The sequence below is a fragment of the Chiloscyllium punctatum genome, chromosome 37 (assembly GCF_047496795.1).
Source record: "Chiloscyllium punctatum isolate Juve2018m chromosome 37, sChiPun1.3, whole genome shotgun sequence".
Lineage (NCBI taxonomy): Eukaryota > Metazoa > Chordata > Chondrichthyes > Orectolobiformes > Hemiscylliidae > Chiloscyllium > Chiloscyllium punctatum.
The window spans coordinates 39,737,323-39,751,347 of record NC_092775.1 but is presented as its reverse complement, the minus strand read 5'-3'; the positions used below and the strand labels follow the sequence as shown (position 1 = coordinate 39,751,347).

Below are 14,025 nucleotides of genomic sequence, written 5' to 3'. Positions count from 1 at the left end.
AAATGCTATGGTAGTCTCTTGGAACCAGAATCTAGTATCAAAGTTGCAATTCAACTCAACATAAGAATTGATGGGTAAGCCTCAACGATTTCTGCTTCAAATGTAAAAATGTAGTTTTATTAGTTAGCAGCAACTTCTTGCAAGTGTGCTCGTCCATTTGAAAGTGCAATTGTCGAAAATCATCATGGTACTAGCGTTTCCCCAGCAAAACATCAATAGGAATAGATTGGTTTAATTCTGATGTACCAGCACCACATATCTTTCTTTCTTTTAGTAATCCAAAAAGATCAGGATTTTCTGTTCACTCACTGCATACGTTTCCTCACCCTCGTTATATTTTAATTAGAACAATAGCATTTCTGACGGCTTGTCTTACCAGCTATAGATGTATAAATGAAAGCAGTATCATATTTAGTAATTCAATGCAAATTTTGAGTAATTAAAAAAAAATTACGTTGAGGCATAACGTTCATTAGGATTATTCACAAGAAAAGCAGTGTAAATGTAAAGCATTTGAAAGGTTTGTGAAGGTTTGTAGCTCAGGTTGAGGTCGAGGGTGTAAGTTTGCTCGCTGAGCTGTAGGTTTGGTATCCAGACGTTTCATTACCTGGCTAGGTAACATCATCAGTAGTGACCTCCAAGTGAAGCAAAGCTGCTTTCTATTTATATCTTTCTCCTGGATGGGGTTCCTGGGATTTGTGGTGATGTCATTTCCTGTTCGGAATCCTAGTAGCACACAAACCCACCAACACTCTCAAACAAAAACTAACAAACCTAAAAGACCCAGTACAACCCATGGACAAAACCAACGTCATCTACAAAATTCCATGCACGGACTGCCACAAACACTACTTAGGACAAACAGGAAGAAAGTTAGTCACCAGGATACACGAACACCAGCTAGCCACAAAAAGGAATGACCCTCTCTCCCTCGTAGCCCTACACATGGATGACAAAAACCACCATTTCGACTGGGACAACACAGCTATCCTGGGACAGGCTAAGCAAAGACATGCCAGAGAATTCCTAGAGGCCTGGCACTCCAACCACCATAAACAAACACATAGATCTAGATGCCATCTATCAACCCCTCAGAAAACGAACAGGAAATGACATCATCACAAACCCCAGGAACCCCCATCCAGGAGAAAGATCTAAATAGAAAGCAGGAGACAACAGCTTGCTTCACTTGGAGGTCGCCACTGATGGTACCTAGCCAGGTAATGAAATGTCTGGATACCAAACTACAGCTCAGTGAGCAAACCTGCACCCCATAAAACATTTGTACAGTATGTGAGCAGAGTGCTGTTTGATTGGCAAGTGAATGGTAGACAGGTTATCATGCAGAATCCACCAGTTAGATAGTGATTGAAAATTAACTGCAAAGGATTGAATAAAGATGCCTTGACCAGCTACTCATTGTCCTAAGTAATGAACTAGTAAATAGTTGACACCTATTTTGTTGAGTTGAAACAGGCACAGTATATGTGCATATCCCTGCTTATTGCTGAGAACAGGCCTTGTGTTAATATAGGTACCTTCCAGTCAAAGTACAGTCCAGTTCATGCAAGCGTGTTTCATAGTGAGCCCAACTGACAATCCAAAATTAGTTGTCAGTGTAATTAATTGTATACTCAAGAGTTATTTAGCAAATGTCCAATTACAGAATCACATCTGATATTGAACACTGTTTTGTTTTGCAAATGAGGAGTGATTGGATGCAGTCAGTACCCTGCTTGTTGCGAATAGGCCAAGGGATACACTTTTTGATATGTGTCACCTGTCTTTGGGACATTATAGTCTCCACATCTTGCATCACACTGGCACTGTAATTCATATACCATGTTTACCCATATGTATGATATGCAAAATATCTTGATAACAGCTTCCTTTCAGAGGTGAATATCACTCAAGTTGTTCTTGCATAGTAGCAGCATGAAACAGCTAGCTTCGTATTGCTCAAGCATTTGAGATTAATCAGAAGTGGACTGCATAGCTTAGGTGAGTGGGCACAATTTGTCAGGTTGAGTATAATGTGGAAAAATGCAAACTTGTCCACTTTAACAGGAAAGCAGCATTTTACTTTCGTGGAGAGATATTTCAGAACTCTGAAGTACAGGGGAACCTGATATAATAGAAAATATATCATGCATGTATAACAAGTGATTAGGAAGACAAAAGGAATATCCTAATATCTTGCAAGTTGTACAAAATATTGAAGAGAACACATCTAAAGTAAGTCTCAGTCATCTTATTTGAGAAAGGACATTTGCTTCAGAAGCAGTTCAGAGAAAGTTCACTAAACTGATTCCTGAGGGTGAGCAGGTGAACCGATGAGAAAATGGAGCATGAGACCATTGGTGTTTGAGATGAATGAAAGATGATCTTACTGAAATCTGTAAGATGCTGAGGAGACTTGACATGATGGATGCCAAAAGGTTGATATCCCCTTATGGGAAAGCTTAGAAATAGGGAACACAGTTTAAAAATTCAAAATGTTTAAGATATGATGAAGATAAATATTTAGACTTTGGGGGTTGTGAGTCTATTTCCCCAAGAGAAAGTCAGAATAGATGCCAGATTACTGAAAATTTTGAAGGCAGTAGTAGGTAGATTCACAAGGGTGTTAAGTAGTATTCCAGTAGGAAAGTGGAGTTGAAGCCATGATCAGGTCAGCTGTGATCTTATTGAATGGCAAAGCAGGATTGAGGGCCCAGTTACTTCCTATTTTGAATTTGTATGTGACCAACATTACTTATTCTTGACCAGTTTACTTTAATAGGGTTACATTCAATTAGAGCTTCAACTTCCTGTCAGTAAACAATTACTTAAGCCTACCATTGGAAATTCAAATAAAAGCCCACTATTTAAATGCAATACATTAAGTTGGAACGTATGTAAATGTAATCCGGTTATTCTGGAAGTGCACAGGTTTCTTTTCTAATGAACACTTTCTAATTAAAAATATTTTGGAGAAATTTAAGTGTTAAAATTTTTTAGGTTGCTTTCAAAGCTGCGTTTGTGGAAGTGGTGAATGGAGCTTACAGGAGACTAGAATACTAAGCACAGATTGCCAGTCTGGTAATAAATGACAAAACCTTTAAGGATGCTGGTCACAGTGGCTCAACTGCATTATCATGCAACAGGCTTATTGAGTAAAGCTGAACAGATGTGCTTGATGTAAACCAGGATATCAGATTTTTCAAAACAGGGAAAAAAATAAATGTAATTAAATCTACATGTTTGCTTTTCAGATTTTCCATATTAAAATATTGTTGGTTTTCAAATGAAAGGCTTGTTTTGAATTAAGAGGACATGGATTTGTTTACCATAAAATTCACTTCTAGCCTTCTGACTCACTGTTTAGTTTGAACTTTTGTCTTTCTCTCATACAATGCACATTATCTAAAATACCAACATTTGCTGATGCACTGTTATGGAAATACATACAATGAAAGGAGTTCTAAACATTGTGTTCCTATTTGGGACATACAGATTTTGCAGTTGTTCTAGTATTGTTATGTATGTAGATTTTGGTTGAAAGTCGTCAACCTTCCAGCTACTGTCATTGTTCTTTTTTATTTATATCATAAATTTGAAGTAGATGTAGTGTCAGAAAATCTCCTATTGGTGACTAATCTATGGTAGATACATAAATGTCGACAGCACAGAAAAAGGCCCTTCAGCACATAGTGTGCACCAGACAAAAACAATCACCTAACCATTCCAATTCAATTTTTCACCACTTGGTGGATAACGTTGCATGCCATGGCATTGCAAGTGTACATCTGAATACTTCAATGTTATGAGGCTTTCTGCCTCTACCACCCTTACAGGCAATAGTTCCAGATTCCCAACATATTCCTCACGCCCTCTCTAAACATCCTGCTCCTTGCCTTAAATCTAAGTCCCCTGGCCACTGATCTCTCCATCAAGAGGAATGGTTTCTTCCTGTCTATGCCCTCCACAATTTCATATGTGACTCCCCTCAGTCTCCTTTTTTTTTAATGTTTGTAATCATGTTTTTATAAAAACTCTGATCTTGCATTTGTTCTGCAGGTGGCAGGCCTTCAGGTTGGGAGGAAGATTTACTCCATCAATGAAGATTTGGTTTTTCTTCGGCCAATTTTGGAAGTGGAGACAATTTTAAATCAGTTGCACTGCAGTCGGCGACCACTGAGGATGTTGATTGCAACAAAACCCAAAGAGTGAGTCATCTCATGTGACCAACAAAAGAAATTTGTGCAAGATTTAAATTTGCCTTGTATTAGTAATACTTCATATTAGTTACGTAATCAGAGTATATCAATTTCCTTAAACTGCTTGCTATTTGAAAGGGCAGTCTGGCAGATGAGATCATTGCAACCAATGCTTTTCAACAGCTTCCTTGCAACCTTGTTTATTTTGGTGTTTGTATTGAATTTTGGAATATTTTTACATTCACTGTTACATATTGCAACCTCTAGATTAATTATACCTTATGTTAAAAACAAACAAATTTAGCCAAGCATAACAGCGGTGTTGCACAGAACTCCCAATTGTGCTGGTCTGCGTTTTTTTTTAACTTTCTACTTGTGCCACCATAAGCTCAATGCAAATTTTACATAATTTTCCCTTCAAACTTTTATAAAGAAAAATTCCATCCCTCCAGCTGGGTTCTGAATTGAAGTCAGGTCTCAAAGTTCAAAGACAGTATTGAAAATTATCACACCTTTTAGCAGTTATTCAAGTTTCAGTCTTTTTTTTTGTCTCAGCCATGGGCGGCACGTTGGCACAGTGGTTAGCACTGCTGCCTCACAGCGCCAGAGACCCGGGTTCAATTCCCGCCTCAGGCGACTGACTGTGTGGAGTTTGCACGTTCTCCCCGTGTCTGCGTGGGTTTCCTCCGGGTTCTCCAGTTTCCTCCCACAGTCCAAAGATGTGCAGGTCAGGTGAATTCACCATGTGAAATTGCCGTAGTGTTAGGTAAGGGGTAAATGTAGGGGTATGGGTGGGTTGAGCTTCGGCAGGGCGGTGTGGACTTGTTGGCCCAAAGGGCCTGTTTCCACACTGTAAGTAATCTAATCTATAAACAGCAAAATTCTTGAAGAGACTTGACTAGATGGATTTGAAAAGGGAGATTTGCTATTGTGGGAGAATCTAGAACGCAGTATCATAGTTTAAAAATAAGAGATTGCCAGAGACAAGCAAAAAAATGTTCTGAGGTTTGAGACTTTTTCAAATTCCCTTCCTCAAAAGACTATCAATATTTAAATAATTTTATGGAAGAGATAGATAGTTTCTTGATTAGCAAAGGGATGGAGTGTCCCGGGATGTACAGTTGAGGTACAGATTGGACCAGCCATGATTGTATTGAATGATGGAGCAGGCTCAAAGGACTAAGGGGCCTACTCTTATTCCTTGTTCACATGTTTGTAAAAGAGGGAGCCTAAACTGAATTAGACCAGTCATACAAGGGCTACCAGGGCTGTGGCAAGCAGCTCACCTCCTGCCTCCTCAAAGCCCTCAACAAGGCACAGTGAGGGGTAAGATGCAATTGTCTCCACTTACATGGATGAGAGTAGCTTCAACAATATGAAGGAAGGTGGTCACAATCCAGGATCTTCCCATCTTCTGTCACTAGAGCACAGTTACAGCATTGTGTGTCATCTGCAAAATGCAAATAAGTAACTTGTCAAGCTGCATTCAACAGCTTTCCAAGTCTGATTTCTTTTCCATCTAGAAGGACAAGAGCAGCAAATGTTGTTTTGAAGTATTATCATGCTGTTGTAGACTACCTATTCTAGGCCTATTTAAATAAAGAATAAAAATTATCATTGGAATATTTAGTCATATCTGATTGTCTCACTGATGTCCTTGAGACCAGGGTTCTCAGAGTGAAAATAGTTAAGTGTGGTTATTGGGAGAGGATGTAATAGATAAATGATGCCCAAATGCAGTTAGGAGCTAACTTATTTAAGTTAGCAAATTAAGGGTGGAATTAAGCAAAGATAAATATAGAAGACTGTGGTTTATTTTTCATGAATGGATAGTCAGGCTGCATGCCTGTTGAAAAATCCACCTGGTTTTTCTCTTTAAATAATTGAAGTAAGGATGCTAGAAAAGTTGGGTTAAAAATGCACAATGTTAATTTGTGATTTTGTTCTAGTATAAATGATGACAGCAAGTCCCACTTATGGTCTTGCTTTGTGATTATGCATTGAATGTCATTTTTGCTAATAAGACTGATTTGATTTGTTGCACTTTTTAACACATTTGTGGTAGTACGGTCGGTTTCATGACTAGCTACAAAATGTGAGACTATGCTAATAAATACAAAGTTAAGATCAACTTGCTAAATGTAGTTACTCAACATCTATATTCCATGTTGATGCAGAATAATCAAAGTTCCTGACTCTTTGGAAGGACTAAGCTTTCAGATACGTGGAGCTGCCCCACCATTTGTTCATGCAGTTCTAAAAGGTAAGACGTGCAAGTCGGGAAATTAGCATTGAATTCTACAGATCTGATGTTAATATTGTCTTCAGTTGCACAGTTAGCTGTTATAAATATTCACAGATGATTATTATATGCTATGTAATTTTACACAAAGAAATGGCCGCTAATAACATGATCGGTGCTTTTCACGTTGAATAAAACAATGCATGGACATACCACCACCATCCCAGTGATTAGGACTTGACTGTATGGAAGGAGAATTGCATGTGTTGCAGTAATACCCAGTTGCACAGGATAGTGTAGCAAAAAAGGCAGGTGATTGTAGGCATGGCCTGCAGTCATAGCAAGTTAAAAATTGAATTAAAAGAAAAGCATCACAGTAAAAAGGTATAGCACAAACATTTTTTTAAATGGACAATTATATTCTAAAATTGCAATGGAAAATAACATTTTTAGATAGTAAAAAAACTAAAATGTGAACTTAGTTTTGAATTTGAAAAATTGATGAAGTGTAAAATAACATCAAAACGTCATAGATTTTACTACATGTTCTATCAGATTTTAAAAAGATTATGTTAAATCAGTCTGCTTTAGCTTTTAAAATGACGTGGGTCTCCTTATTTGCAAATTGAAATGAAGCCTCTTAAACCTGAAGTAGTGGTGTAAAATTTAATAGAGCAATTAACTTAGAATTAATGGGCAATTAGCCCAAATTCACACTGATTCCTCACTTGGTTTTTGAAGTATTGAGCACTCAGGAATAGCATTGGCTTGACCCACAGTGCCTGCCATATATGATCTGTGATCTCTATCACGTATGAACACAGAACTAGTTAGTCAAATATTCACCTCCCATATATATTGAAAGACGCACTCTCCAATATGTTTCCATACCTTGGCAGCCATTTTGCGAATAAAAGCCACTGTTGCCAAGGCGATCCGACACCGGAGCAGTTGCTTTGCTCAGCCTTCAACCAACCACTTCAATAAGTGCTTGAAAGTGAAGACCTCTGCAAATCAGCAAAAGTCTGAGTATATGGAGCAGATATCGTCGCTGCAATCTGTACTACAGTGAGATCTGAATTGTATATAAGTGATACATGGGAATGCACGAGAAATTCCACCAACAGTATCTCCACTGTATTCTCTCGATTCAAACACTTGTCAAACAAATGTTAGTATCTTTCTTGAAGTTAGTTCTAAAAGTGTTTTGTCAAAACTCCTGCAAAACCAAGTACAAATGGGAGGACAAAGGAATTGTGATAAAGACTGAGTTTCACATTGAAGCATGGCAGCATTGACATTAGTGGTTGGGTGCCACTTGCTAAGAATGACAACAAGTTGTCAATTGAACTTTGGATCCAAATACCTAAATGATGAAAAAATATGATGTCTGCAAAAGTAAGAATAGAAAGCAAATTCTGCACCTGGAACCTCATTGTCTCATGGGATGTCCTTCCTCATGTGCCCACATTTGGGTCGAATTGGCCCATTCAGTCACATGAAGATCCACAGCAAAAACTTGCAATCTGAAGTAGATGTGCCATAAAAAAGCATGCACATGTGTGCACCTTTGAAATTTGCAGGGTCTCTACCACACGCAGTCATGGTGAATGCTGACTATATTGCCACGACTGGCACTGTAAAATCTGCTCCTGGATATTTACAGGGTATGTACTTAGAACAGTGTCAAATGGATCTTAAATTGGATGCTAGTTGGGGTCTATCAGTTAGTTGCTTTATTTGTTTTATTTTAGGTTTAACATTTCTTTTGACAACCTTTTACAAATCATTCTTTTTGTAGCAGTAAAGTGAAATACATTAATCTTTTTCTTGTTACACATATGGTGTACTGTCTTGTGACCAAGTGGATGCAATTCTGAATAGGGATACAGCAATATTTGCACAGGCTGTGTGAGCATATCTGGGACTGATGGAGATGGAGGGTCAAATTATATGCTTGCTTTCTATTTTGCTTTTTTCTTTGATTGTCACTTTCATTCATGCTTTACTTCCTACCCTGAGAACTCATACAGGAGGAACCCAAGTCCTCCCACCTTATCTCAACCAACGTGCTGCCATAGTGCCATTCTTTCTCCCCCACTAGAATGTGGATGTTCTAATAGGATCCTGGAAACCTGGAACTGTGCTTAGCTGACATTCTGCAAAATTCTTTGAGTTTGAAAGGATTGCATTTAGCTTGCAGTTACAGTTCTTAACATTGCGCTTTTATGAGATGAGTTTTTTCTCCCCTCCCCCTCTCCATTCGAAGAACATAGGATCAATTTCACGTTGGTGAATTGGCAGCACGAGTCCACACAAGCTCCGACCTGGCTCACCTTAACAGCTAAGACATTTATAGAAACAGATTATTCCTTCACCTTGCCTCTTGAGTTCATTTACTTCCTCCCTCTCATTCTGTCTTTTCTTCTGTCCTGGTATGTTTACCCACTTGACAAATTCCTGACCTGAACTATAACACAGTACAACACATCATATCATTTTCTCACAATCCACAGTAAATGCAAGTTTCAACATGATTTACCTCATTTTTTTCACTAGCTTTCTAGTGTTTCCAAAAAAGCATTCATTCAGCACTTCAACAGAAAGCTCAAAATACAGCTTTTATAGTTCTACAATTGCGTGAACCTGAACTTACAAGCATTGGAATGATGACCTACGATTTAACTTTCTTTGATCAATAAAGAAGTTTGAACTTGCAGAGAATTACGTAATTGTATGCAGGTGAGAAGGAGGTGCTAAGACTTTATTTTTGGAAAAATGAAAGATGTTTTACAAGTAGCAGAAATATTGGATGTTACAAATGAGAATTTAGAGAAGCTTTAAAATGCTTTTCTTCTTGTTTGAACACATTTTTGATGTTCTTGACGAATGATGGATAGGATCTCAACTTTGTACTAAGTACACTGTCAAAAGTCTGCTTTATTCCAATGTACTTCTGACTTGGTATGTATTGGTGAGGTAACAGTATCCAGTAGGCGAAAGTGAGGACTACAAATGGTGGAGATTAGAGTCAAGATTAGAGTGGTGTTGGAAATGCACAGCAGGTCAGGCAGCATCTGAAGAGCAGGCACACTATACCTACCCACTCGCTTTTATCCATTGTGCTTGTTCCGTTCTCAAAGAAATATGAATTAATTTGGCAAACATTACCTCATACAAGCAGGCAGAGTCAAAATGGTTTTATATTTGTCTAAATTCCCTGCCACCACATTAGTCATGGGTTCCAGCATTTTCCAAAGACTGACATTTGGCTAATTTGCTCACCATTTCCTGTTTCTTGAGTAGGGGCGTTACTTTTATAGTTTACCAATCTCCTGGAATTTTTTCAGAATTTAGGGAAACTACAGCCACTTCTTTCTTCAACTGTAATTGCTTGGCCATCAGGTTTAAGGGCTTATCTGTCTTTGGTTATAATAGTTTTCCTACTATTTTCTCTCCAGTGATAGTCCTGCTTTAAATTTCTCCCTTGTTTTCCCCCTTGATTTTCTGCCATTTCTTGTGATGCTTTTAGAGTCATCTACAGTGAAGACATATATGAAATATTTCTACTAAATCCCTGACATTTCTGTGTGACACATTATTAATTCCCCAGTCTAATCCTCCAAGGAACCAATATTTACCTTGACTATTCTCTCCTTTTATGTACTTAGAAGACCTTTTGTCATTGTTTAATTCCTTGCTAGTTTTTAGGTACTGATTTCTCATGCTTCATTTTTTACTGATTTTTTTCACTGATTTCTAACATTGCACTAGTCTGACCAATCACTAATCTTCAAACATTGTATGCCTTTTACAATTTCATACGATTCTGATTAACTTATTTAGCTAAGTTGATTTATCTTTATCATGTCTTTCTTTTCAGTGGAGTTTAACTTTGTTGATGGTTATGAATGATTCTTAAATGTCTGCTACTGCCTTTCTCTTACCTTTTCACTATTTTCCTAGTCTAATTGAACCAAATCTGTCTTCATCGCTTTGTAGTTGAAGTTTAAGGCATTCATTTCATTCATAATATTCTCATCCTCAAACTCTTACCTGGAGAATCCTTGTACATTGAGATAATTAATTCACATTGCCTCAATACACATTATAAAGTTTAAAATAACCTATTTTCCAGTTGTTTCCACCAACGTTTTCTCTGAAGAATGCATCACGAATGCACTCTAGGAAGTCATCCTCAACACTACCTTTACCAATTTATTGTGTCCAAGTTATACGGATCCACACTCTTATGAATTACTTCTTTCCCTTGCTTCTCCTTATCACCATTAAAGCTAATTCCACAAATTGATCCTCTCAGCTAACATCACTTCTCATTACTGTCTTGATTTGATCCTTTAGTGACAGAAATACTTCACCCCATTTCCTTCCTATATTTGTGAAATAATTTCACTTGTCATCAGCAACTTACGCTGAAAAAGAAAGCTCCCCAAGCTAGTTGTCTATGCTTGTCACTGATCACTTGAGAGGAAACTGAACGCTCAAGGGAAACTGGTTGAGCTTTGTATATTGCAACAAATTGTACTATTAGAGTTCCATGTACATGCTTCTCCAAAATTGTCAATTTTATGTTATTTGTTTACTGTGTGCTCTTTCTGAAAATTTTGGGAGCTAATCCTGGCCCGATTCTCCAATTTAACCAAAGTGAATCATTTGTAGGCTAAATCTTTGTGCAATGGATTACAACAGGACATTGCAGAATACTGGAAAGGAAAAAGTATTACGTAGTGATTATGGTAAGAGCTATTTATGTGTAAATGCTAGGATTCCCAGAACCATTGACTAAAAACCATATGCTTCAAATCTCTTTTTGCCAAAAAAATGCAAAACTTGTAAACAGTGGGTGCAAAGAGTGACAGAAGATTGTGTACTTCAACATAATTCTTTGACTAAAGTCTTTGGCTGTGGGTGAGGGGGCTTTCCGGTATAAAGCAGTCACTTTCAAATTTCATGTCCTGTCCCTGTAAACATATTCTGTTCTGGGTTATTACAAAGCATGTGGGTAACCTTACAGAATAGACAATTTATCTTTACCTTATTAAGATTTCACACAAACTCCCAGCAAGTTCAGTCATGATGTCCCATCTTGCTAGAAAATGTGCAGCTGTCAGTCTGTCTATTCTCCCTTTTCTATCTTTCCACTCTTCTCACACTCATAAGTTTAAACATTGCATCTTTATGAATGAATATCAAGTACTCCAAACAAAGTGAGGAAGTGAAAAATGCTGCACACTGGATCTAATCTTCAAGCATTGTTTATGGGTACAGTGTGAATATGCTATGATTTCACCCTCTTTCTCCACCTAGTGTGTGTGTGAGTACATGCATGTGAAATGTGGATAAGATTGTGAGAAGATTGACTAGGCTCAAATGTGGTACTGCTCAATGTACAAGGTGACATAAAGAAAAGATTTACTCTCTTCCATTCATTGATTAGTTGACCACAATCTTTTAATTGTGGTTCATTTCTGTTTCTATTAAACTCAGCACTTCGTGTATATAATTGAAATGGGTACTTTGCTAACTGTGAAATAATAATGTAAGAGGTCATTGATATTCTATAGTACAAAAGATTTCTAGCTGATAATGGGGAATACTCTGTATGGGTAGTGAAGCTTATACAATGCACTTTATGTATTAGACTGTGGACAGTGTATTTGGAAGGAAATCTAAAGATGGGAAAACTTTCTTTTCAATATTTGTTTAATCTCAGTTATTTTTATGCTTTTCCTTATTCTTCCTTGGGATGTGGGCCTTGCTGGCAAGCCGAGCATTTGTTACCCATCCCTGATATCCCTTAATGGCTGAATGGTTTGTTAGGCCATTCACAGGAAAGTTAATAGATAACCATATTGGTGTGGTTCTGAAGAGCTGTGCATGCCAGACAAGGTTGATTGCAATGTTCCTTCCTGACAGTATATTAATGAACCAGATGGGTTTTTACTTCAATTGATAATGATTTCATGGCTATCATTGCTAACTCTAGCTTATAGTTCCAGACTTTATTTGTTGAATTTGCTGTGGTGGGAGTTGAACCCATGTTCTCTGAGCATTAGAACACGGATCAGGATTACTTGTGCACAGTTCCCAGTATACTGTCATCTAATTGCAAGGATTTTCCATATCCAGTTTGATGGTTGACTGCCCTGGGCAAATGCTAAGAGCTGTAATTCAGCATAAGCTATCAATTCAGTGCTTTCCAATATCTATTATCAGATTATGCAGCTTTAATTTTGTAGTCTATAAATTAATTGTAAGAAGATGCTAAAATTCTGATTATTGTGCAGGGTCTGGGGCTGCAGCAGCGGGACTTCTGCCTGGCCAGTGTGTTCTAAAAGTAAACGGGAACAATGTTAGCAAAGAAAACTACACTGAAGTACTTGAACACTTCAGTGCATACAGAAATAATCCACAGCATTTGCTGGTAAGTCACAATTTTATCACACCCAATTGTGGTTTTTTACTCTAACTTAATGTTGATTTTTTTGTCTCATCACTGTATCACCTTAAATAAATAAATTAATATGATGGAGGATTACCTTCTTAAATTATAAGTCTTCCTGGTGGTGTTCCTCCATAATGTTACTTGATATGGAATTGTAGGATCTTGGCCATTTTCAGTGTTAAGTGACTTGCACTACTGCTGCCTCAAACTCAGAAAGTGACATTGTCAAGTAATTCAACCAGGCTGCAGTACTTCTAGTGATTACCAAGGACGAGGTAGCACTGTTGTTATCAGAAGTGACACAGTACCAACAAACCACTCAAATTGGTTGTTAGTGTTTCTAAAGTCTTTGAATAACTAAAGACTGGAAAGGGATAATTTAGTTTGTCTTGTCAAGTGTGGAAATCATTTGATTCCGGGATAGCTAAAGAGCTGTGAGAAACGACAAGTTGAATTTATTCGCATGAAATGGTACTGATGTAAAGAATCACCATTAATTCTGCATTTGCTAATTTGTACTTTATGCTGTTCTGTGTATTAATTTATATAAATGTGAGATTGCAAAAGAACCACAAAGTATGTCATATTTTGTTAATTATACACAATTGTACATAAGGTAATTGAAAGAGAATGCCCTATTGAGCTTCCAGTTATGGGAAATAGTATGTCTTTGTATATTTCTATAGTCTATTTGATAATGAATTTCCTTGTCATGTTCCCTTGTTTTGATTGGATGAGCCTGTACACATGAATTGGTATGTCAGTGTGTCTGGAACAATAAGTAATATCTTCAATCGGTAGAGCTTAAAGAATATGTGTGAAAATGAAATTATATGATAAAATTGTCACAAATCAATAAAATAGTTTTGAAATGTAGACACCATTGTATCATGGCAAGCAGCCTGTGCTCAGCAAGCTCCCATAAAACCAATACAATAATGACCAGTTAATTTCAGTTTTTGTGTCCTGTTGCTTGAGACTTAAATATTGGCCAATGCACCAAGAGTAACTTGCATTGTTTCTTTTCAAAATAATGTCATGGGATCCTTTGCATTCACCTGTGCAGGCAGATCTGACCTTGGCGTAATGTCGAAAGATGACACAGTGCTGTATTGCAT

At 37.5% G+C, this 14,025-nt stretch overlaps 1 protein-coding gene across 1 annotated transcript in view; it reads left to right on the top strand.

Annotated features, from left to right (window-relative positions):
• The window catches only part of prex1 (phosphatidylinositol-3,4,5-trisphosphate-dependent Rac exchange factor 1), a 230,505-nt gene that overhangs the window by 145,698 nt on the left and 70,782 nt on the right, over positions 1-14,025 (top strand). The window contains exons 18-20 of the mRNA XM_072556629.1: positions 4,060-4,208; positions 6,377-6,462; positions 12,750-12,886. Coding sequence (XP_072412730.1) covers positions 4,060-4,208; positions 6,377-6,462; positions 12,750-12,886 — 372 coding nt within the window. The remainder of the gene's footprint in view (positions 1-4,059; positions 4,209-6,376; positions 6,463-12,749; positions 12,887-14,025) is intronic.